Below are 23,466 nucleotides of genomic sequence, written 5' to 3'. Positions count from 1 at the left end.
GTATATATGTGCCACATCTTCTTTATCCATTCATCTGTTGATGGACAGTTAGGTTGCTTCCATGTCCTGGCTATTGTAAATAGAGCTGCAGTGAACATTGTGGTACATGAGTCTTTTTGAATTATGGTTTTCTCAGGGTACATGCCCAGTAGTGGTGCCCCCTGCTTTTGAAGTCCTGACAAGGTAGAAAACTGGATGAGTTTTTTTAAAGCTTTATTGAGGTGTAATTGACACCATAATGCGTACATATAAAGTGTATAATTTACAGTATATAATTTAAGGTGTACAATTTGTGAAATTATCACCACAATCAAGTTGTCTTGTGCCATTTTGTACTCCCTCCACGCTGTCCCCTGCTCCCTCCCCCAGGCTACCACTGACCTGCTTCTGTCCATATAGATTAGTTTGAATTTTCTAGATTTAAAAAAAAAACGGTGTTTTAAAAAATTTCTGGATTTGGGCTTCTCTGGTGGTCCAGTGGTTAAGAATCCGCCTGCCAATGCAGGGGACACGGGCTCGAGCCCTGGTCCAGGAAGATCCCACATGCCGCGGAGCAACTAAGCCTGTGCGCCACAACTACTGAGCCTGCGCTCTAGAGCCCGTGCTCTGCAACAAGCCACAGCAATGAGAAGCCTGCTCACCGCAACGAAGAGTAGCCCCCGCTCGCCGCAAGCAGAGAAAGCCCGCGCGCAGCAATGAAGACCCAACGCAGCCAAAAATAAATTAATTTAAAAAAATATTTAAAAAATTTATGGATTGGAAAATGAAGCCGTCTCTTTACTTTTTGCACAATTCCTCATCTACCTTTTCCTGCCAAGATCAATTTGTAGGATAATATGGAGTAGCCTTCAGGGAATTAATGAAATTGACGTATGGAAATATGTGAGTTATTAAAGTATTTTTCTCTGGACCCCAAACCCACTTTTCTGTGCTCTTGTATTGTAATGCTGAGCTGGGACTCTGCAAATCACATTTCCGCTTTGTCACCTAGCTCCAGAGTAGGTTCCCTGTTCATAAGAAGCTGGAGGGAGACGGCTAGGCTGGAGGAAAGAGAAAGCACTTGCTTCTTCCTGGCTGCTTCCTGAGGATTTCCTGTTGGTTCCCACAAAGCAGCATTTTTCTCTCTAGAGGTGTAGTTAGCCTTTTCAAAGCAACAGCTGAACCCAATCTGCTGTTTTTCCTAACACATATAGCTTCATGTTGTCCCCCTGGAAACACCACATCAGCTCACCCTCTCATCAAAGATCTGGGTCCCAGCCGCACAGCCCCTGTGAGCTCAGAGAAATAGCGCCAGCCCAGTGCTGCCCCTGCCTCCCCAGTCTGGGTTCAGCTCAGCAACACCTGTTCTTCACACTTCAAAGTTTAATAATCCAGTCTCTTGCTTCTGTTTCCCCAGCTGCCCTTGCAGTTGCTATCTCTGTGATATCTTAGATTCCTCTTTTTACTCTTTCAGTTACATAATTGATAGCTTTCTACCTAGTTTCCAATTCTATATTTTAATTTCTGCTCAAATAACTGGTGTGGTTTCTGTCACTTGCCTGGATTCTGAATATTATAGGAATAGACAGATGTGTTTATTTGATGTTCCTTTTAAAGAAAATACACAGAAGAAATTGTGTACATAAAGATATGACATAGTGTTTGTAGTGGGTTGAATGGTCGCCTCCCACAAGATACGTCCTTGTCCTAATCCCCAGAACCTATTAAATTAACCTTATTTGGGAAAAGTCTTTGCAAATATAATTAAATTAAGGATCTTGAGATGAGGAGATTGTCCCGGACTATCCAGGTGGGTCTCAAACCCAATGACTAGTGCCCTTTTAGGAGTGAGGCAGTGAGAGGTTTTGACACAGAGGTGGAAGCGATGGACCATGGTGGCAGAAATTGGAGTAGTGCAGCCACAAGTCAAGGGATGCGACAGCCACCAGAAGCTGCAAGAGACAAAGAAAGATTTCTCCCCTAGAGCTTTCAGAGGGGGTAATTACTGCTGACACCTTGATTTCAGACTTTTAGCCTCCAGAACTAAGACAGAATAAATTTCTGTTGTTTTAAGTGACCCAGTTAGTGGTAATTTGTTACAGCAGGTGCAGGGAACTAATATATGCTATAAACTGCCAGGGAGAATTTAAAGTGGTGGAAGCTCAACTCTGAATGCAGCATATAATGGATGCTGCTCAACTTTATGGCTTGCTGGATCTAATAAACGTATGCATAGTCACTCGGTGCCCAGTATTGGATATATTGAGTCATAAGGCCTAAGTGGCACGTTGGCTTTTTCTGCTGCCTAGTCCTCCTTTGGACATGATCCCTCTCTTCCTCTGGGCCCCATTCAGCATTCAGAGCCTTCTGAGTCACTGACTAAATGGGTTGGAGTACTATTGTCAAGAGTGTGCTATGCTGTCTTCAAAATTGAAAGAGGCCACAAGTGCTGTGCAGCAGAAAAAGCTAACATTTATTTATCTATAATGATTTTGAGCTTCTCTTCACACACTCGTTAGCCAATTTGTATTATATTATTATTATTTTAAAATATTTATTTATTTATTTTGGCTGCGCCGGGTCTCAGTTGTGGCACGCAGGATCTTCATTGCAGTGTGTGGACTTCTTAGTTGCAGCATGCGGACTCTTAGTTGCGGGCATGCATGCGGGATCTAGTTCCCTGACCAGGGATCGAACCTGGGCCCCGAGCGGAGTCTTACCTACTGGACCACCAGGGAAGTCTCTGTATTATTCTATTCTTTTGTGAATTGCCTATTCATATCTTCTGAACATTTTCCTTTGGGTTTCCTGCCTTATTATTTAATTTGCAGAGGTTATATGTATATAGATGTAATAACTTGTGAATTTTAGACTTTGAAAATTTCTTTTCCTAGTTGTCATCAATCAGTTTTACCCATGTGTCCTTCATGGTATAGAAATACTTCTTTCTATATACTATGTTTGTCATCCCATTTTGGAGAGTGTGCTGTGTCATTATTTCCAGAGCATACAACAATGACATACTTTTAGCAACTGTTGTCCCATTGTTTAATTTTTCTACATAATTCATAAAAGGAAGCTTATACTGAAGCATGATTCTTACCCGGAAGCTTCTCTAATAATTTCTATATTTTCTTACCCTGGAGTTCTTCTATGCTCAAAGCAATCTGTAACTTTAAACTTGAAGGTAAGAATAAATTCATGATTTTTTTCCTAAAAAATTATGCTTTTTAGATTTATCTACTTGAAAGTACTAGGTGCAATTATCAACAAAATAGTATTGAGCACATCAATTTAAAAATTGTGGTTTTCACATACCAGTTACCAATGAAAGGAACCTAGTTTCCTTGGAGAAAAGACTGATTGCAGGTCTGGGGCAGGGAAAGTAAAAGCTGCACCTGGGACAATTCACTTCAGAAAACAAGGAAACTGTAAAAGACTATGAGATCATATGCCACTAAAGAAAAAAGAGTGAGATTACAGGGCTGTCATTGACCAAAGATAACAAAACTTGAATATCAAATAAAATAATGAGTAGAATTTATTTAAACACTCTCTCTGGTCAGGTTCTAGAGGATGCAGGGATGGAGTTAGGCATACAAATGTTTATTGAAGAGTAATACCTATGAAAGGAAAAAAGAATGAAGGAAAGCTGTCAGACCGCTATGCAGATCAGACAATTTCTGCCAGGCAAAGGGGTAGACTAATTCTAATATGAATGTGCTGGTGTTATTGTGCATCAGGATTCTGTCTGAACTTCAGAGCTTTAGATAATCCAAAGGGAGATGTTGCACACTCAACTATGGGGGCCAAAATACCTCTTTGTTCCTGCCCTGCTACTATAGTCATACATTGTGCAGCTTGTTGGTGATTGATGCTGAGCATCTGCAGACGGACCCCGCTGCTGGATCTCACCGAAGTGACTTCTTCCTTGTGCACCCACATCACTTGCTTGCGGTGCCTCCCCTCCTCCTTGAATTTCAGCTGTGACTGGGTTCAAACAATTCTGAGCTGGCCTCGACCTCCATCCACTCAGGCAGAGCTCTTCTATTCTGGGTATCTTTGTGGGAATCTTCACCTCAGCTGTGAGTGTCCTAAATTGCCCCCGTAAACCTTGCAACTAGTTGAGCTTTCAATCATCTGCCATCCTTACTGTCCATTCTGTTGTTTGATTTTTCTGTTTTGTTATTTATCATTTATTATTTTACCATGCTCTTCCCTCCTCCCTGCAGTTAAGCAAACAATAAAAATCTGGCTTTGAAGGGAGGCATCACATTTAGAACGTTTCTTTCTGGTCAGCAAATCAGCTATGGCAATGCTCATGGACTTGGCTGTATTCTGAATGGTCTCTTGACTGCCGCTTCGCTCTCTCACTAAGATGTAAGGACTGAAAGCTGTAGCCAGGTTTTCATCTTTTTGTGTGTGGCTCCAATCACAGCACCTGGAACATGGAAGGACATCAAAATGTGCTTCCTAAGTGTTGGGAATGACTGTACTTTATCACAGTAAAATAAATGTCTAGTCAAGGACATCAATAATGTAGCCACTGATGCTTTTGTCAACAGATTGACACAGATGAAGAAGGATATATTACAATGCAATACACCATGGTATGTTATGTTAAGGAAAAAAATCCATTTAGAGGGAAAAAAAACCTCCCCTCAAAAGGCAGTGTTTAACATTTGTTCTCATTGAATTATCATTCTATCCATGATGATATTGATAATAATGATAATAATACTTGAGCACGTTAATTTCTGCCAGGTAATCCTAAATATTCATTTTTATTATTGAATGCATTCATGAAAGCTGCCTTGTTTATTTGCTTTCCATTTCAGAGGTGACAAAAGGAGGCCTAGAGAGAGGAGATAATCTGCTGAGGGTCACTCATCCAGAGAGGGGTGGAACTGCCCCTGCACCCAAGCAGTTCAGTTTCTGGAGCTTCTTGTCGTGACTCTGGTCCAAACACAATTTGAAGTTCTTTGAATTGAGCAATTCACTAGGAGAGGACAAAACTGGGAAAGTCAGAAAGTCCAATTTGAGAATTAGGTCACCACCCTTGGCCCTCCTTTACATCACAAATCTTCCTTTGGCATTCCCCCACCCCTACAAGCATTCCTTTGCTTGGAGATCTGGGTTTCCAAGTCTGTTCCAACACTAGCAGTATGATTTGGGGCCTTCTACACCCATTGTCCCCCCAAACAGTTTTTTCCCCCTCGGGTGTACTAGTACTTTTCCTTTTCAACCCTAATCCCATCTATCATGAAGAGATTTGACCATGAATAATTTTATCCAAGATGATTGGGTTTTTTTTTTTTAAACTCTTATTCTTTTATTTATTTATTTATTTATTTATTTATTTATCCATTTATGGCTGTGTTGGGTCTTCGTTTCTGTGCGAGGGCTTTCTCTAGTGGTGGCAGGTGGGGGCCACTCTTCATCGCGGTGCGCGGGCCTCTCACTGTCATGGCCTCTCTTGTTGTGGAGCACAGGCTCCAGACGCGCAGGCTCAGTAATTGTGGCTCACGGACCTAGTTGCTCCGCGGCATGTGGGATCTTCCCAGACCAGGGCTCGAACCCGTGTCCCCTGCATTGGCAGGCAGATTCTCAACCACTGCGCCACCAGGGAAGCCCCATGATTGGGTTTTGTATTAATATTATCAGGTCTTCTGATGCAATTATCTTGTAGGATTAATGTCACCACCCAAACTCCTCCTATCTCGCCAGGAGGCCGGAAGAGCATAAAAACTCGCGGGCTGGGGGCTTCCGAATCCCAGACACTCGGTATCGCCTGGTGTGAGACCCACGCGATGGCGCAGCCCTTTCCCGGCTGTGAGCGCCGGGGCCCCAGACGCCGCCAGCCCCGAGCTCAGCCGACTCTGCGCCCTGGACGCTCCCTTTCTACCCCGCCCCGTGCGAGCTCTCCTGGGACGGCCCAGACTTCGACTGGGAAATGCTTTCCAGTCCCTGCGGCGGGCTTCTGGACTGGGACCGTTCGCGAAACGGACACTTTGCTGGAGGCCGAAGCCCTCGCGACGGGACGCAGAGCCACCTGCCCCGGACCAGACGCCCGCGACCCACCCGGACCCAGAGGCGCCCCAGGAGAGGCGACCGCCGCCCCCGCAGCCTCCCTCGGCGGGTGGCGCCGCTTCCCGGACGGACGAGCGGAGCCCGAGAACGCTGACGGCGGGGACCCTATGGAGCGTCGCCCGGCTCCTGCCCCCGGGAGCCGCCGCACGTCCCAAGGCTGGTGGCAGCGGATCCGACGCGCAGTGGCCCGGAAGACCCAGGGCTGCCAGGAGTCCCGAGATTTGCGCTGAGTCCCTCACTAAGTACAGTCCCATTGACAGTTTATGAAATGCGTATTACCCTGCAATGTGAAGATCATTAGTAAAATCAATGTACAATGTCTTCTGAATTTGTATAAGATGAAATATACATGCTATTGTTTTAATTTCTGTATTTTTTCATTGGTAGGAATGAGAACCTCGTTAAATAAACTTTAAAAAAAAAGAAATTTATGCAAGATGATTGGTATTTTGCTTTCAACAAAACTGTGCGACTGAATTTTACCTGTTTGGGATTAAGTTCCTTGCTGACACAGTTTAGGAGCTGCCCTGAGTTCCTTGCCAAGTGGGCCTCTACAGGGGGCAGGGAGCCACAAGTTATCCTGCTTCAGTAAAGCAAAGCAGGAGAGAAGAGCCAGACAGGGAGTGCCAGCAGGACACAGTCATGGTGTTTAAAATCTCCTCTTGAAAGTGACACTCCATGACATTTGGTATCCTAAGTGACATCTTCTTTTCCTCTGTGAGCTCCATTGCATGTGCCCTGCTGTTTAATGATTTGTTTCAAATAACTGGGCTGGAGAATGGTAAGGAGAAACTCTCATCCTTAGTGACCCTTAGGTGAGACTAGCATGGACTTAGAGAAAAACTTTCCCTCCCTATGGTGGGCAGTGGGCAGGGTGAGGTGTTTCCAGAAGGCTAATGGCAAAGGAACTCTATTTCTTGGTCTCAAGCAAAGTCAGCATTTAAGTCTTGGGAGTGTGATTAGGGTGAGGAAGGAACCAGATTAAGCATGAAGTCTTTCTCACAGATAATTTTCCCTCTTGGTCTAGCTAAGGAGCTGCACTTTGGTCTTTAGTTTCAGGGTTCTTTCAACCCTCCACACTCACTCTACCACTAGGCTCAGCCCCTCACCACGAGACTCCGGATGCCCCAGTCTCTGGGCTACTTCAATGCCCAGCAGGGATTAGAGAAGTTCCTTGCTCCTGTCCCAGGAGCCCTGTGTTAAAAAGGTTAACACGTACAAAAGAGATTCAAATGTCTTTATTAGAATGGTTTATTTAATTCGTGATGGAAGGACATGTAAGAAAGGAAAGATGTAAAATTTCAGGATAAAATACTGAGGGAGCATTTTCATCTTTTAACCTTATGGTCTCATCTAAAAACCAGGATGAATATAAAACAAACATTCTCAAAGCATCCTGAAGAGCAAAAGAAAAATGTGAACATTTACATATGCTATTAAGGACCTCTAGATTCATTCTTCTAAGATTTCTAAAAGAAAAAGATTGTAATAAGTAAATATAATGTTGGCTGTGATGTCCCTGTTGTATTTCTTTTTGTGGTTTTTAGGAACAGAAATGGAATAACTCAAACAGTTTAAGCATAAAATAATTTATTAGGGGATAAAAAAATAACTTGTGGGGCCTCCACCGGGCCCCGCACAGCGGCCGCGGTGGCCCTCGGCGTGCGGGTGGCGCCTGTGACAGCGGCGCCGCTCTGCTCGCGACCCCGGCTCCGCGCCGGTGTCGACCTCCTTGGCGCGGCAGCGTCGCCCGGTAGGATGGACGGCGAGGCGGGGTCCGCGGCGGGGGTGGGCTCCGAGGGCCGCTGTTCGAGGACAGGCGCAAGGGCTGCGACTCGAGCGGCGAGGCTGTGGTTGGGCACGTGCTGCTGGAGGCTGCCGAGCCGGTGACCCTGCGCGCGCAGCGCCTGGAGGCCCAGGGCCGCGCCGCCAGCGCCGCGGACCCCGCCGCCGCCTCGGGGGTGGAAAGCCTGACCGTGCGCCTGAGCCTGCGCGAGCCCCCGGCCGGTGAAGGCATCCTCTTACTACAGCCTGGAAAACATGAATTCCCATTCAGCTTTCAACGTCCATCGGAACCTTTGGTAACCTCATTCACCTGGAGATACGGAAGTGTTCAGCACTGTGTGAGAACGGTTTTGGAACGACCTGATCAGATTGTTAAGCGGGAACTCCAGGTCGTCAGTCACATCGATGTCAACCCACCAGCATTACTAACCCCTGTACTGAAAACTCAACAGAAGATGGTTGGCTGTTGGTTTTTCACTTCTGGTCCAGTCTCGCTGAGTGCCAAAACTGAAAGAAAGGGATACTGGAATGGAGAAGCTACTCCAATCTATGCAGAAATAGGAAATTGTTCCTCTCGTCTGATTGTTCCCAAAGCTGCCATTTTCCAGACGCAGACGTACCTGGCCAGCGGGAAAACAAAGACCGTGCGGCCACGGTGGCCAACGTGCGGGAGAACCACACCGCCTCCGGGAGCACCGGCACCTGGAACGGGAAGACCCTCAAGATCCCGCCCGGGACGCCGTGCTGCATCATCCGAGTGGACTACTCCTTAGCTGCGTATATTCACATTCCTGCTGCTAAAAAATTGATGCTTGAGCTGCCCTTAGTGCCTGGCATGGTCCCATACAATGGTTTTGGCAGCAGGAACTCCAGCACTGCCAGCCAGTTCATTATGGATATGAGCTGGTTGACACTGACTCTGTGAGAACAGCCTGAAGCACCACCAAACTGCGCAGACATGGTATCTGAGGAAGAATTCTCTAGACACATTCCTCCTTACCCTCAACCCCCTAACTGGGAGGGCGAGTCATGCTGTCCTGTTTGCCTGCACTCAGGAATTCAGATTTCAGCCTCTGCCTCTTTATTCAGAGGTTGATCCACATCCTAGTGACATAGAAGAGACCCAGCCTGTTTCCTTCATTCTCTGAACATATTTCAGAAATCACTGTGTTCATCATCAAATTAGAATGTCAGTTCCTCCCCCCTGCCTTTTTGGGGAAGAGGGAGGGAAGATTAGCTTAAGAACATAAATGAACATCAAGACTGAGGTGATAGAAATTAAAGCAAGAGTGAACTTTCCAGTCGGCGAACAGGATTGTTGCACAAGTTTGTGATGTGGTCTTGTGTCCCCTTTGAACAATGGGACGAAGATATGAAAAGTCACAGAATGTAATGGAAGTCCCGATGGTGACAGAGTAAGTGGAGGGATGCCTGTGCTGGCCCAAGAGAAAGTGCCTGTAAATAGTGGAAACACTATGCGAGTGTATCTTTACAAAGGTTTCTGGAAGTGGCACAGATGTATCCTAAGCTTTAAGGCGGTATGGACGCACTGCGGGGAGACTCGATTTTGGAGAAATAGCAACACACGGTTGTATGTACATGGACAGGAAAGGGGCCCAGTCTACAAAGCGAGACCCTCCGGTGTCAGGGCCTTCATATTCCATAGGACTGAAGTCCTTAAAAGAATCCTTTTCTGAGGTCATGGTCTTATGAGGTTCTAGTGAAGTAAAACAGTTTTCACTCTTTTAATCGTAGTTTAATAGGTAGTTTATAAATTGGCTATATGGTATTATGAAACCAAGAAAGAGTTCCTTGAAAGGCTTGTCAGTTGAAAGGGGAAAGGTTGCACTTTTTATTCCCTTTAAGTACTTTAGCAGGGTACCTATTTGCTTTTCCTCATCTTATTTACCTAGAAGCATATTAGAAAAAGAAGAGGTTTTATTTTTTATTTTTTATTTATTTATGGCTGTGTTGGGTCTTCGTTTCTGTGCTAGGGCCCTCCCTAGTTGCGGCAAGCGGGGGTCACTCTTCATCGCGGTGCGCGGGCCTCTCACCATCGCGGCCTCTCTCGCTGCGGAGCACAGGCTCCAGACGCGCAGGCTCAGCAATTGTGGCGCACGGGCCCAGCCGGTCCGCGGCACGCGGGATCCTCCCAGACCAGGGCGCGAACCCGTGTCCCCTGCATTGGCAGGCAGACTCCCAACCACTGCGCCACCAGGGAAGCCCAAGAGGTTTTTTTAGAAAAAAAAAAAAGGTTGCATTCTTAGGATGCCTTGATAACTGCACAGGGGTGGGGAAAGGCCTTTTCTTACCTACCTCTAGTGGGGTTATCAGAATCAGATATGGTTGAAAACTCCAGGCCTGAGAAGTCTTCTTTGGAGTTTCTGCTCATTTGCAGTAGCAATCTCATCTCTTCTATGCCTCAACCTGAAACTGGACCAAGGGCAAAATCTATAAGGTTAGCACTAGATGAAAGTTACTATGCGTATACCAAAGGGTATTTCAAAATAAATACAAAACCAAGAAGGCAAAATTACCATTTAAAAAAAAAGTCATAAGCTTAATTTCCGTCAAGAGACTTAAGTCGACTGACAGTCACTGTGTTGTACATTGTTATTCCAGTTCTTTAGTAATTCTGTTCAAACTGTGATTTTTTTTATTGTTTTGGTGCAATATTTTATTACCATTCAACCTCAGGATATTCAGACCAACAATATTGTGTTGCTGCTAAAAGTCTGAGCAGTGTTTTTACTGTTCCCATCTCTCTTCCTAGTCATGGTCACATGTTCACTTGTGAACATTTTGGACCAGCCCAGTACTTTGGTTTTCTCCATGTCCTAAGTGTTTGATCTAGAAACCCTGGTACTTCCCATGCAGAATACTGTACTTCATTCAACCGAATGATTAGCTTTTCTTTCAATCAGTATATTCAGTTAGAAATAGAAAAGTTCTAAGGTTAAGTTAAATTTTGTATGTAAAAATTAGTTGGACATTTGATCAGGGATTTTTATACAAACATTAGGTAAATGTATGCTTTTCACCCTTCTGGATATACCTCTCTTTTTTGTAATCATGTAAGCATCTTAAGCTGTTCTTTCATTGTAAGCCACTGTTGAAAATCACCGTGCAAACTGTTTTACCAATAATTGTGGTACTGAAATTGTCACAAATTTTTATTCCCTGCTTTGGTTTTTTGGTGATCTTTTATTGTGCTTCACTTTTGTGTGTTTGTAGCTATGTGCTGTCTAAACTGTTTTATTTTTACTTTAAAAAAAGATCAAAAAAAAAAAAAGATCATCTTCAGCTATTTCTTGACCTCTGAGTTGTAGTTTATACGTTTTGTCAAGGCGTTGTCTATCTACATGGTGCCAAAACAAAGTGAAATAAACAAAACAAAATGATATGGAGGAAGAGGAAGTTTAATTGTCTGGTTGCATGTAGAAAAGCAACTGCTTACTGGAATCTTTCACTAGGATTGTTTTGTCACCTTTTTAAAAGAAATCATGAAGTGCACCCACCAAATTAAAACAAAGCTGATTTTGCAGCACTTAAGAGAATAGCTAAAATGTATGATTTGCCTTTTTGAATTAATATTGGTATATCTGACCTTAAGAAGTAGGTTGAAACTGTATATCTTTTTGTAATCAAGAAATTATTTGATGAATGTTGAAGACTCTACATTAGAACAGAGAATACTTGGGAATGAAGATAAAATTTTAGCTGCTATTGGCTTGTTTATTCTCCTCTTGTTTAGTTTGCAAAGAAACCGTGGCCTTAGAATTTTCTTTTTGATGCAAAAATTTTGAAATTGAGAATGTGCATCTTTTGGCACACAGAATCCTTCCATGAGCAGAACTTTACTTTCATGTTTTTGTTTTGCACGATAAGAAACTCAGTAGGCAGGGGTTATGTTTTCAATAAGTTAACTATGAAAGCTTTTTATTTTTATTATAAAAATGTAACAATTTAACCCACAGGGAGAAAAAATGAAGATTGTATTTTGTACTCTGATCTGAACACCATGGGTTCCTTTTGTTAATAAAATGATTACACTGAAAAAAAAACCTTGAAATTTAATGGAATAACGAAGAGAGATTTTTGCCTGAACTTCAGGAATGGCTCCCAGAACCAAACAGCCACAAAGTGGCCCCCAAAGATAGACACTGTCAGAAACCAAAAAACACTGAATTTACCATCAGCCCCAGAGCTGCTCTTTTCAGATTCACGAATCCCCTGGGAAATGTTAAAAGACTGTGGTCATTCCAAATGTTTGCGGGAATGTGTGCATCCCGTTATCTTCACACATTATTGTTGGAGGGTCAATGTCACATGCATCCTGAAGAATAATATGGCAATACTCAATAAACTTAGGTGTATGCATTTTAATGACATAATTCTGCTTATGGATATATATCCTAGAGAAGTTCTCTCACGAGGGTTCTATCATATGTGATGAAGGTGGGTAACTGGCAATGTGTTTGTCCACTGTGGGACAGCAGATAGGCAAAATGTGTCAGGGGTTCACCAGAGGTTAACATGGCAGCATTGGAAGCAATAGATGAAATGCACAGATAACAATCTTAGAAACATGCAAATGAATGAAAAATAATAAACTGTTATTAGTTTATAATAAACTGATAACCTTACATGAACTGAAGACATATGTACACAAAAGTATGTCACATATGACAAGTCTGATACAAAAACACACATAGAAAATAGCTTCAAATGGCAAGAATTGCAATAGAAGTAGGGAGAGCAGAGAGAAAGAGGAGCTTCTAATAATAGAATGAACACAATTACATAAAAAAGGATAGGAATTCTGCAAATAAACAAAAAAAGGAAAAAATCTTGAAAATGTGGCATTAACTCAATGCATTTGTGAATTAGGTATGAAAAGCACAGTATATATGGCATCTCCCTTTGATTCAGATCTTCTAGTGAACAAAAAAAAAAAAAGAATATTGCAATTCTAAGTAGGCATGGGACTCTCCTTTTCCCACCCCAACCTGATCACTCCTTCACTTGTTTCCCTTCCTGATATGCCTGCATGAAGACCTGGAACCTCGATCCAGCTAATGCCCAAACTAGCTTTGTGTCCTGGCAAGAATCTATCATCGCGGAGTCTCAACTCTGAAACCAGGCAATCCTCTCTAATATGCTAAATTATTAGACATGCGAAGCGTAATTTGTCAGCCTTTCCTGACGAGTGGAGAGCTTTTTCCCCCAGTGAATGGAAAAGACCAGGACTGGACCTCTCTCCCCAGGGACCCTCCTTCCCCTCCCATCCCCCTCCTTTAACTCCATCACTGAAACCACTCGGAATTTCCAAACCCCTCCCAGCAAGATGCAGTTTTCTCCTTAATCTCGCGAGGCGCCGAGGCAATTTGAAAGGCAAATGAGTGTCTATGCCCACCTATCTGCGCAAGGGTTTCCGATCTCCTGTACTAGACAGACCCTATAAAAGGCACACTCAGGACGGGGCTGAATCACTCGCCCCTGTGCTTAGACCCGCTACGCGTCTGGCCTGGGAGGAGGCTGAAGCCATGGAGCCGCACGCGTACTACACCTGGGAAGAGCTGTCCCGGAGGAGGGCGCATCCAGAGCCCCACGTGCCACCGGGCCTCAACCGAGAACAGGCCTGGGCCTGGGCTCTGGATAACTTCCCTGCGCTGAGCCGCCCCTCCTGCCGAAGCCCCCGGTTCTGCGAGGACGCGCACTACTGTGCATGTGGGCTGCCGCGGCGCGCTTGCCCCGGACACGCAGACGGTCCCCAGGTGGAGAGCGGCCACAAACGCTGGCGAGACCCACAAGTCCAGGAGCCAACGGCTAATCCGGGGTGGAGCGGCAGTCCCGTCAAGAAGAGGCCGAAGCCACACACCGCAGGGCACAATCGGGCCTGAACAGCCAGGAGATGCCCGCAGCAGCGGAGGCCGACAGACACGCGGCCAGATGGCCTCCAGGAGCCCAGGACGATCCCCGTCCCCTACCCCGAAGCTGCGGAAACCCTGTGGAGGCTGGAAACCCCGTGGAACTCGGCAAGGAAAGGAGTCGCAGCCTTCTGTCCGGCCCACGGCGCCCCTTCAACCCATGCCCTGGCCTGGAGCCTGAGTCACCCCCGTGGAGGCCTCCTTCTGCCTGGCTGGGCTTCTCCCCTGGGCCCTGCTTCGCGCCTGGATGAGCCTGGAGGACTCTGTGGGGCAGACCAGTCCTTATTTGTCCCTCCTTTCCTGGATTACTGACAGCTTTCTCAGAGATCTCTCTTCAGGGAATTCATACTATCTTAAGGAACTTTCTTGCAGTTGTACTCAGAATTGTTATGTTTCTTACGTTGATTCCAATTATGAGCAATGATTAAAACGTGCTTCCTTATTCTCTGCCTGTGGATTGATTTGGGTGGGTAGAGTCAGGCCTGGAAGCGGTATAGGGGGTTCTGTGGCTGAAAGGGGAGCTGGGACCCAGGTCAGGGCTCCTTAAGATCAAAGAAATGTAAAGTGAAACCATGACATATAACTTTGACTACCACAGTGGTCTGTATTAATCTTTTCCATTTGTTCTAATATTGGTAAAGTAGTAACTCCCCAACGCAGCTTTTGAGAAATGAATTTGAAAGGACCTTTGGAAAGCCAGCATGACAATATGCATTAAGCATTTCAATATGAATACCCTTGGGGACTTCCCTGGTGGTCCAGTGATTAAGACTCCGAGCTCCCGATGCAGGGGGCCCCCAGGTTCGATCCCTGGTCAGGGAACTAAGATTCCACATACCACAACTAAGCCTGCTCGCTGCGACTAGAGAAACCTGCACACACCAATCAAGAGCCTGCACACCAAAACGAAGACCCAGCGCAGCCTAAATAAATAAATAAATAAATAAATAATTCTCCAAAAAAATATATGAATACTCTTGACCCAGAATTCCACTTCTACAAGCCAGAAATTGTGGTTAACAGGCGATTTTCCAATATAAGATTAAAAATAAATGATAGTCATATTTGCACAGTTCCAAACTATGCTGCTCTTAGAGGTAAAATGGAAGGCATGACTTTGAAAAGATACCCAGAAGCTGAATGTACCAGGCTAAGCCCTGGACAGGTTGACTGTAGCAACTAAGGGTGGTTCTAAGCAAGTTGGAAGGGAAAGCACTAAGGCACAGCCACCCATTAGGCTGAGAGAGGGCAGGGTTTCCAGAGCCTTGCCTATGTAAACACTCTGCTGCAGTTCCTTCCACGAGTGCCTACCTTGGGAATTTGCAACTGAGACTTAGAACTTGATCATGATATGTAAGTCAAGCATCAGGTTGCCTCCCAATTCCTTGTTACCTGTCTCAAGTCTACGTGTAAAGGGATTTTCTCACATCTCTTCCTGGATTGACATACAGCCACACAGTCCCCACTGCAGTCCACCCGGATATTCCCAGCTCCTCTATAAGAAAACTTTGCATCACTGCTGGTCTCCCCCTGGATGCCAGGACACGGTCACCAATAGCACACTGTTGTCTGTGAGCTGGTTCCAAAAAAAGGTTGCTCTGTTTCAGGATGCATTTCATCTAGTGCCCATTCTTTAATCCCACCAAGTATCATTACACAAGGTTGAACGGCTGTACCAGTTTTTATTGAAGGATTGGGATAACTGAAGGAAATTACACAGCAGAAGGGAAAAATTTAAACTAAATATTGAATTTTTTTGAAGTTATCATTACTGAGAGTACCTTATGACCTACTATAGAAGACGAACCTCTTTAGAATTAGTTTCCTTACAGGGCACAATAATGGTTCCAAGGAGAATCAGAATGTTTACTGACCCTGTGCACTAAACAGTGCCAACCAGGTTTCCCAGACTCTCCAGACCATAGTTCTCCCTTAAAAAATGTGGACCCGTGGCTGTCACCTAATTGTGCTGCTAGGGCTGAGAGATAACACTGTGGTTTTCCTCTTAGGAGCCTGCGTTTTGTTTCACTTCTTTCTCAAAAGCAAAAAGATTAGCAATAAGAAGACAATCCATAGGCAAGACCTCCTCACCCCAAAACTGGAATCCCAACCTGCAGGAAAAGGGACCCACTTTTTGAACCATATACTTAGGATCCCTGAGAATATTTTCCCCACACTAAGACTGTCCCTGACTCTCTCCCAGAAGGCAATCCCTGCCTATACATGTCCTTGTTAACTCTTCTCACAGATCCATCTATATTCTTTCATGACACCCTTTTCCCTAACAGTAGACCAAAACTTAGTTTTGGTATAGGTGGAAAAAGAAATGGACTTATTTTATTCTAAAATCCATCTACTTTATTTCACATCCATTTCAATGATTATTTGTGGAGTCTATAAAATACTCTTTCTGCCTTCCCTTCTTGAAATCACCTCATTCCTGTCTTGAGAAAATAGCTACCTGGTAGATACCTTGCTATTTCACATGCCCAGTATTGAAGGATGAGTTTGCTCCATGCTGGTCTATATGGTCATTGGAACTTTCCTATTTTTGATGCTTAGAAAGGTTGTTTATGAATGAAACTTTAAAAAAAAAGGTGAGACATTGTACTTGACATACCCTTTTCTTCAAAAAATAAAAAGGAAAAAAAATAGAAGAGTTGGGGAAATCCTACAGATTAAAAGAAATATTAAGACATCCCAACTACATGTAATGGGTAGACTTTATCTGAAATCAGTTGTTCCCCACTTTGTTGGTGACTGATATTGATCATCTGCAGTCTGACCACATTGCTGGTTCTCACTGTAGTGGCTTCTTTCTGCTGCATGTATAACACAGGCTAGCTGCTCCTAACCTCTGTGGGGAAAACCAAATGTCACTGGTGTTCAAACAACTTTCTGAGAAGGTTCTACACCACCAGGGCCTATTAGCGCCATGTTGAGCCTTCAAAGGAAACAGTGTTGTTGTCCTTCCCTTAAACCCGGCCAAGCAGAGCTTTGTGTCTTGAATATCTTTATTAGATTCCCCCAAGTCAGTTACAGCCATTGCATGCTGGTCTAATGAACCCCTTCAACTTACCACTGTTGGCTGCCTTGACCAGAACTTCCAACTCTCTGCCTCTTGCATTGTCTATACATTCATCTTCTTTATTACCTTATTTCTCATTTTTGGTTTTGATTCTCTTCCCTCTTTTCTCTGTTTCCTTACTTCTCTCTTTTTTTTTATATATATATTTTTTAAGTATTTGTTTTTTTTTTTTTAATTTTTATTTATTTATGGCTGTGTTGGGTCTTCGTTTCTGTGCGAGGGCTTTCTCTAGTTGTGGCAAGCGGGGGCCACTCTTCATCGCGGTGCACAGGCCTCTCACTATCACTGCCTCTCTTGTTTCGGAGCACAGGCTCCAGACGCGCAGGCTCAGTAACTGTGGCTCACGGGCCCAGCTGCTCCACGGCACGTGGGATCTTCCCAGACCAGGGCTCGAACCCGTGTCCCCTGCATTGGCAGGCAGATTCTCAACCACTGCGCCACCAGGGAAGCCCACTTCTCTCTTTTTTTTAAAAGTTACTTCTTTTTTAAAAAATTTATTTATTTATTTATTTATTTATTTATTTATTTTGGCTGCATTTGGTCTTCGTTGCTGTGTGCAGGCTTTCTCTAGTTGCGGCAAGCAGGGGCTACTCTTCGTTGTGGTGCGCGGGCTTCTCATTGTAGTGGCTTCTCTTGTTGCAGAGCACGGGCTCTAGGCGCACGGGCTTCAGTAGTTGTGGCACGTGAGCTCAGTAGCGTAGCTCGCGGGCTCTAGAGCGCGGGCTCTGTAGTTGTGGTGCACCGGCTTAGTTGCTCCACGGCATGTGGGATCTTCCCGGACCAGGGCTCGAACACATGTCCCCTGCATTGGCAGGCGGATTCCTAACCACTGCATCACCATGGAAGTCCCCTTATTTCTCATTTTTATTGATACCATTTCTTTTTATCTCAGCTCATGCAAAACACTGGCTTTGGTGGGAGTCATCTTAAATGTTAGAGTTTTCTTTCCTGGCAGAGAATCAACTACCATAAGGAACAAGTTTTAGCTGTGTCCTCATGGTCTCTTAACTGTGACTTTGCTCTCCCCTTAAAATTCAGCTCTGCCAAAGCAGGACCCAGTTCTACAACTCTGTATGTGTAGCACCATCACAGCAGCTTGCCCGTGGCAGGCTGTCAAAACATGCTTGTTAAAAACTCTGAATTTAACTGACTTTGTTACATTGAAGATGAATGACTGATCAAGGAAGTCTAGGCTTAGAGGCACTGACATGTTTGCCAACAGAATGTCTGAAACATCTCAGGAAGGATGTAAGGGAATACGATTTCACTATAGATCTGACACAGAAGGAAAAAGCAATCCATTCAGATTAAACACACACAAAAAGACAACATTTTGAGTTTGTTATTCATTGATGTTATGTTTAATATCCATGTTTAACATCACTAAGAATGACAATGAAAATAATAATAATTCTAATTGAACAACTTATTTTCTGCCTGGGAATATCTAATTACATGACCTTTGTTATTGAATTTAATCATAAAAGTTACCTTGTAAAACGTTAAATTTTAGCTACCATCCAGGTAAAAACATGAGGATAAGAGAGGTTAGGTAACTAATTGAGTCATATAGAAATAATAGACAGAACTTGTACCCAAACAGTCTGCATCTAGATCTCTAGACTTTGAGCCCTCCCCTCCTACATGTTGGCTGAAAGTCTGAAGCAATTTTAACTTAGAATTGAAGATCAGAGTGTCAGTGTGACCAGCAGTGTGATTTCATGCAAAGGTGGCCAACTTCTCATTTTGATCATCTGGGTAAAATCTGATGGTACTTTCCAAGCAGAAGGGCCCTGAGAATCAATGGACATACAGTTAACTAAAAGTGTCAGGCACATAGGATACTTTTCCTAAAAGAGTAACCTTCCAAAGAGCTCGTCTTGGCAGAGTCCCTGTACCTGTAATTCTTTAAAAAAAAAAAACAAAAAAACAAAAATTTAATTCTATCAAATCAACAAAATCGATTCAACTTCGAATAACTCCATCCAAGATGACTGGATTTTCCCCTAATCTCCTCAGGGCCCGCCTTCTGAAGCAATCTGAAACCTGACAAAACGGCACCACCCATCCTCATATCCTCTGGTTGGACCCCTAAGAGCCCGGGAAAGTATATATCCTCAAGGAACGGATCCCTGAAAACTTCTCCTCCTCTCAGGGGCTGAAGCGATGGAGCCGAACTTTCCCCGCTGCGTGCGCGAAGCCTGGGATTCCGCAGAGGAGTCCCAGGAACCAGAGACGCTGCAAATCTTGAGCTTAGCGGACCCTGAGGAATGGCAGCTCTCTTTCTATCCTACGCTGGGCCAACTCTCTGGGGACTACGAGGACTTCAGTGGGGAACAACTTTCTACCCCCTGCGGGCGTCTGCACCCACACTGCCCGAAACACGGACCCCGAGCGCAGAGCACCTGCAGGCGGGGGGGCGCTGGGCCGCCCGCCCCGGACACGACGCCCGAGACCCGCCAGGAGCCACAATCGCCCTCAGGAGGTGGGGCCGCCGCCCACCCGCAAAGCTTCCCTGGGCGGGTCTTGCGGCATCGGGGACCCAGCATCTGGAACCCGAGACCTCTGACCGCGGGGACCCTTCCGGAGCATCGCCCTCCTCCTGGCCTGGAGAGACACCACCGGACGTCCCAAGGCTGGTGGCCGCGGACCTACACGCAGTGGCCGGCAAGACCCTGGGCTGCCTCTCCCGCCGCCTTTGGACCCAGGAGCCCTCATCTCCGCTGAGACCCGTCATTGGATGATCCCTTGCGATAGATGGTATTACAACAACACCTCTCCGTTTAGCAATCATGGAAGAATTCGTCTTCAGAGACATTTGTGAATTTTCCTTTCGCTTACTTAATAAATTATACCAAATTCCAACGCCTTTCTCTCTCTTACTTTGGCTTTTGGGGAAGGACCCGACGCAGGGGCGGGGTGGCCGGGGCCAGTTCTCACCGGGGACCCTCAGTCCCCTGATTTGCTGGGCGGGGGGAGGCCGGTGGGGTCTCTTGGGCACACCGGGCGGCCAGGGGTCCAGCATAGTCGTTGCCAAACTGGGTCCCACGTGCTGGGCTCCGAGACATCCAGCAAAGGGCGGCCAGCAGCCCTGAGAACTCCACTTCGCCCGATGAACGCTCCTGCGCCCTGGCCCTGGCCCTGGCCCTTCCAGTGCATCTGTGGGGCCGTCCAGTCACCTTCACGTTGCTCCACGGCCCCCAGCGCCTGTCGCCGCTCCCAACGCATCGAGAAGCACTGGCCTCCGGTAGCGCAGAGCTTCCGTCTCCCTCAGGCACTCTCCTGGGCGTGTCCCTTCTTCCTGACTCGCCCCAAAGCCGACTTCCAGCTCCCACCTCAGAGCTGACCTGCAGCCAGAGCGCTGGGGCCCCCGACAAGAGAAAACTAGGGATTGTCTTTCGCGGTGGGGCGTTTCTGCGGCCAGATTCTGGAGCGGTTAGGCTCGCGTCACTTCCTAACTCCAACCTGGCCACTTTCCAAGGCGCCTGACTTCTCATTACCATTCGGAGTTGAACTAGAGTGTCCACCCAATCCGGGGTTTGAAATGGGGCCTGAGACAACAATGGCAGGCAAAGTGTAAGTGCTTAATAAATGTTAATGCAATTATACTGAGAATTTCTCAACTGCTGTGATTTCTCTGGGGGCAAAATCCTTCACTGGGATTAATCTCACAGGAGTCTGAATGTGGGGACTCCCGGCCTCGGGAGCGGTTTCCTGGAGTCCCTTCCCCTCATCGCTCTGGTTTCTGGCGTCCCACCCAACCTCACCCTTTCTCTCCTTTCCCTGCCAGGATTCCATGGGTCACCTGTGCAGCTTGGATGCTGGGGCTCAACCAGTATGTAACCCTGGCCTGTCCCCAGGGAATTGCAAAAGTATTCTTTTCACCCATCCATTGGACCACAGAGTGATATTTCACTTTTTCAGATTCAAACAGAACTTTTCCATTGAGGCCTGAACATGGGAAACATACAGCTCATAACGAGGATGTGATGACATGGGTGTGTGTTGTAGACACTGCTATGTCTTTATTAATGTACTTTAATTTCCTACTTTGTCTTTTATTTCTTAAAGAGTGTATATGAAAAATGAAATCAGTGAGAACTGGAAATAAAGAAATCACTTTTAAATTTCATCCTCACTTTTTCAGTAGTCATTTCAAATACTTAATCTTTTAGGCAAATAAATGAAATATCCCTTGAATTCATGGAAAGACACAATTGTCCATAAACCCACTTGTCAGGAATCACTAGCAGAATTTGGAGTGCAGTTCTACAGTTTCTTTAGCAATTCTAAAATCCAAAATTTTATGCAACCTACACTTTGGTGTGTAAATTTTGGTACAAAACTCTTTTGACAGCAAAATATGGCATAGACTGATGTGAGGCCATAGTGTACTCTATCCAAAGTAGCATGAGTATTCATAGGAATGATTGATTACTGGGACTGTCCTAGACCATGCAGACAGGTACACTCTATCAGGCAAGCTCTTATTGTCACTTTATAATTCCTTACATTTTAAATTATAACATATATCTAGACCCCAGTATTTTAATAAATATATTAGAGTATCTTTAATATTAAATAATGTATTAGCAATACCTAAAAATACAATTTTAGGTTGTTTTTGGTTGTAAAACTGACTAGTAGTGCTGAATACTGTAGAAGTGCCCTTTACTGGTAGAAAGCTGGAGTCATTGCAGTATTTGATCATCCATAACATTGTTAAAGAAAATTCTGTTCTGGAATAGATTGCTTCTGCCATTACCTGTAACTATTTCTAGTAATGGGGTTTGTGTGATCCGTTTTTTCTTTTCTTTTTACTTAAAAAATTTTTTAAATTGACTTGAATTAGCCACCTCTACCTCTGCCCTTTGTACTTCCCAACAGCCAAAGCAATGACTCACAGTATAAAGAGAATTTTTTTAAGCTGTTAGGTTTTATTATCAAAAAAGATTGGTTTTTTGTTTTGTTTTTTTTTAAAATAAATTTGTATTTCTAGTATGTCTTCTTGATAATGTCAATTTTTTGGTCAACTTCTCATCAGCTCTCACTAGATCATGCCAGTTTTTGCCTTTTCGTGTGGGTGATGATGCACCTGTAATCGGGAGCGGGAGAAAGCGTCAGCTCTGATGTTTTCCTGTGGCTTTCTTATGCTTGCATTGTTAGTTTTTTTTTTTTAAGATTTATTGATCGATTGATTGATTGATTGCTATGTTGGGTCTTCGTTTCTGTGCGAGGGCTTCCTCTAGTGGCAAGCGGGGGCCACTCTTCATCGCGGTGCGCGGGCCTCTCACTATCGCGGCCTCTCCTGTTGCGGAGCACAGGCTCCAGACGCGCAGGCTCAGTAGCTGTGGCACACGGGCTTAGTTGCTCTGTGGCATGTGGGATCTTCCCAGACCAGGGCTCGAAACTGTGTCCCCTGCATTGGCAGGCAGATTCTCAACCACTGCGCCACCAGGGAAGCCCAAGATTGTTTTTTTTAAAAGAGATGTTTCTGTGTAATTTTTAAGTAAGGGAAAGGAATTTTCACAAATGTACACAATGTCAAAATTTCTTACATGATTGCTAATTCATGCAATTCAATATGGGGCATGTGAACAGCAAGGTAACTGTATGTAGCTATTTCCTCAAGTCTAGAAATGGATAATTTCAAGAAGGGAAGGCAGGCAGGGGACACAAAAGCAAAAATAAACTAATGGGACTACATCAAACTAAAAACTTTCTGCACAGCAAAAGAAACTATCATCAAATTGTGAAGGCAACCTACTGAATCAGGGAAGATATATCTAATCACATATTTGACAAGGGGTTAATATCCAAAATATACAAAGAACTCTTACATCCTCTTAAGGTTTTAACTCAAGTTATACAACTCAATTTACATGATTTAAACTCCAAAAAAAGCAAACAACCTCACTGAAAAATGGGCAGAGGACCTCAACAGACATTTTTCCAAAGAAGACACACAGATGGCCAACAGACCCATGAAAGATGCTCAGCATCACTAATTATCAGGGACATGCACATCAAAACCAGAATGAGATATCATCTCCCACCTGTCAGAATGGCTATTCTCCAAAAGACAATAAATGACAAGTGTTGGAGAGAATGTGGAGAAAAGGGAACACTCATACACTGTTGGTGGGAATCTAAATTGGTGCAACTACTATGGAAAACAGTATGGAGGTTCCTCAAAATCTAAAAATAGAAATACCATAGGATCCAGCTTTCCACTCCTGGGTATACATCCAGAAAAAACGAAAGCATGAATTCAAAAAGATACATGCACCTATTTACAATATCCAAGACATGGAAGCAACCCAAGTGCCTAAAAAAGGATGACTGAATTAAGATGTGCTAAGTATATACAGTGGAATATTGCTCAGCCATAAAAAGAATGAAATTTTGCCATTTGCAGCAACATGGATGGACCTAGAGAATATTATGCTTAGTGAAATAAGCCAGACAGAGAAAGACAAATAGTGCATGATATCACTTATATGTGGCATCTAAAAATAATACAAATGAATGTGTATGCAAAACAGAAACAGACTCACAGATACAGAAAACAAACTTGTGGTTACCAGAGGGGAG

At 44.6% G+C, this 23,466-nt stretch overlaps 1 protein-coding gene and 1 pseudogene across 1 annotated transcript; both read left to right on the top strand.

The window, feature by feature from the left end:
• The first annotated feature begins 7,827 nt into the window (after positions 1-7,827).
• Positions 7,828-9,002, top strand: LOC103003944 (arrestin domain-containing protein 4-like; annotated as a pseudogene).
• Positions 9,003-19,038: 10,036 nt separating this feature from the next.
• On the top strand, positions 19,039-19,599 carry LOC103011617 (annexin-2 receptor). Its single transcript, XM_007195625.2, has one exon. The coding sequence runs from the start codon at positions 19,039-19,041 to the stop codon at positions 19,597-19,599; it is 561 nt and encodes a 186-aa protein (XP_007195687.2).
• The last annotated feature ends 3,867 nt before the right edge of the window (positions 19,600-23,466 follow it).

Source organism: Balaenoptera acutorostrata, chromosome 2 (assembly GCF_949987535.1).
Source record: "Balaenoptera acutorostrata chromosome 2, mBalAcu1.1, whole genome shotgun sequence".
Lineage (NCBI taxonomy): Eukaryota > Metazoa > Chordata > Mammalia > Artiodactyla > Balaenopteridae > Balaenoptera > Balaenoptera acutorostrata.
This window is presented reverse-complemented; position numbering and strand designations above follow the sequence as displayed.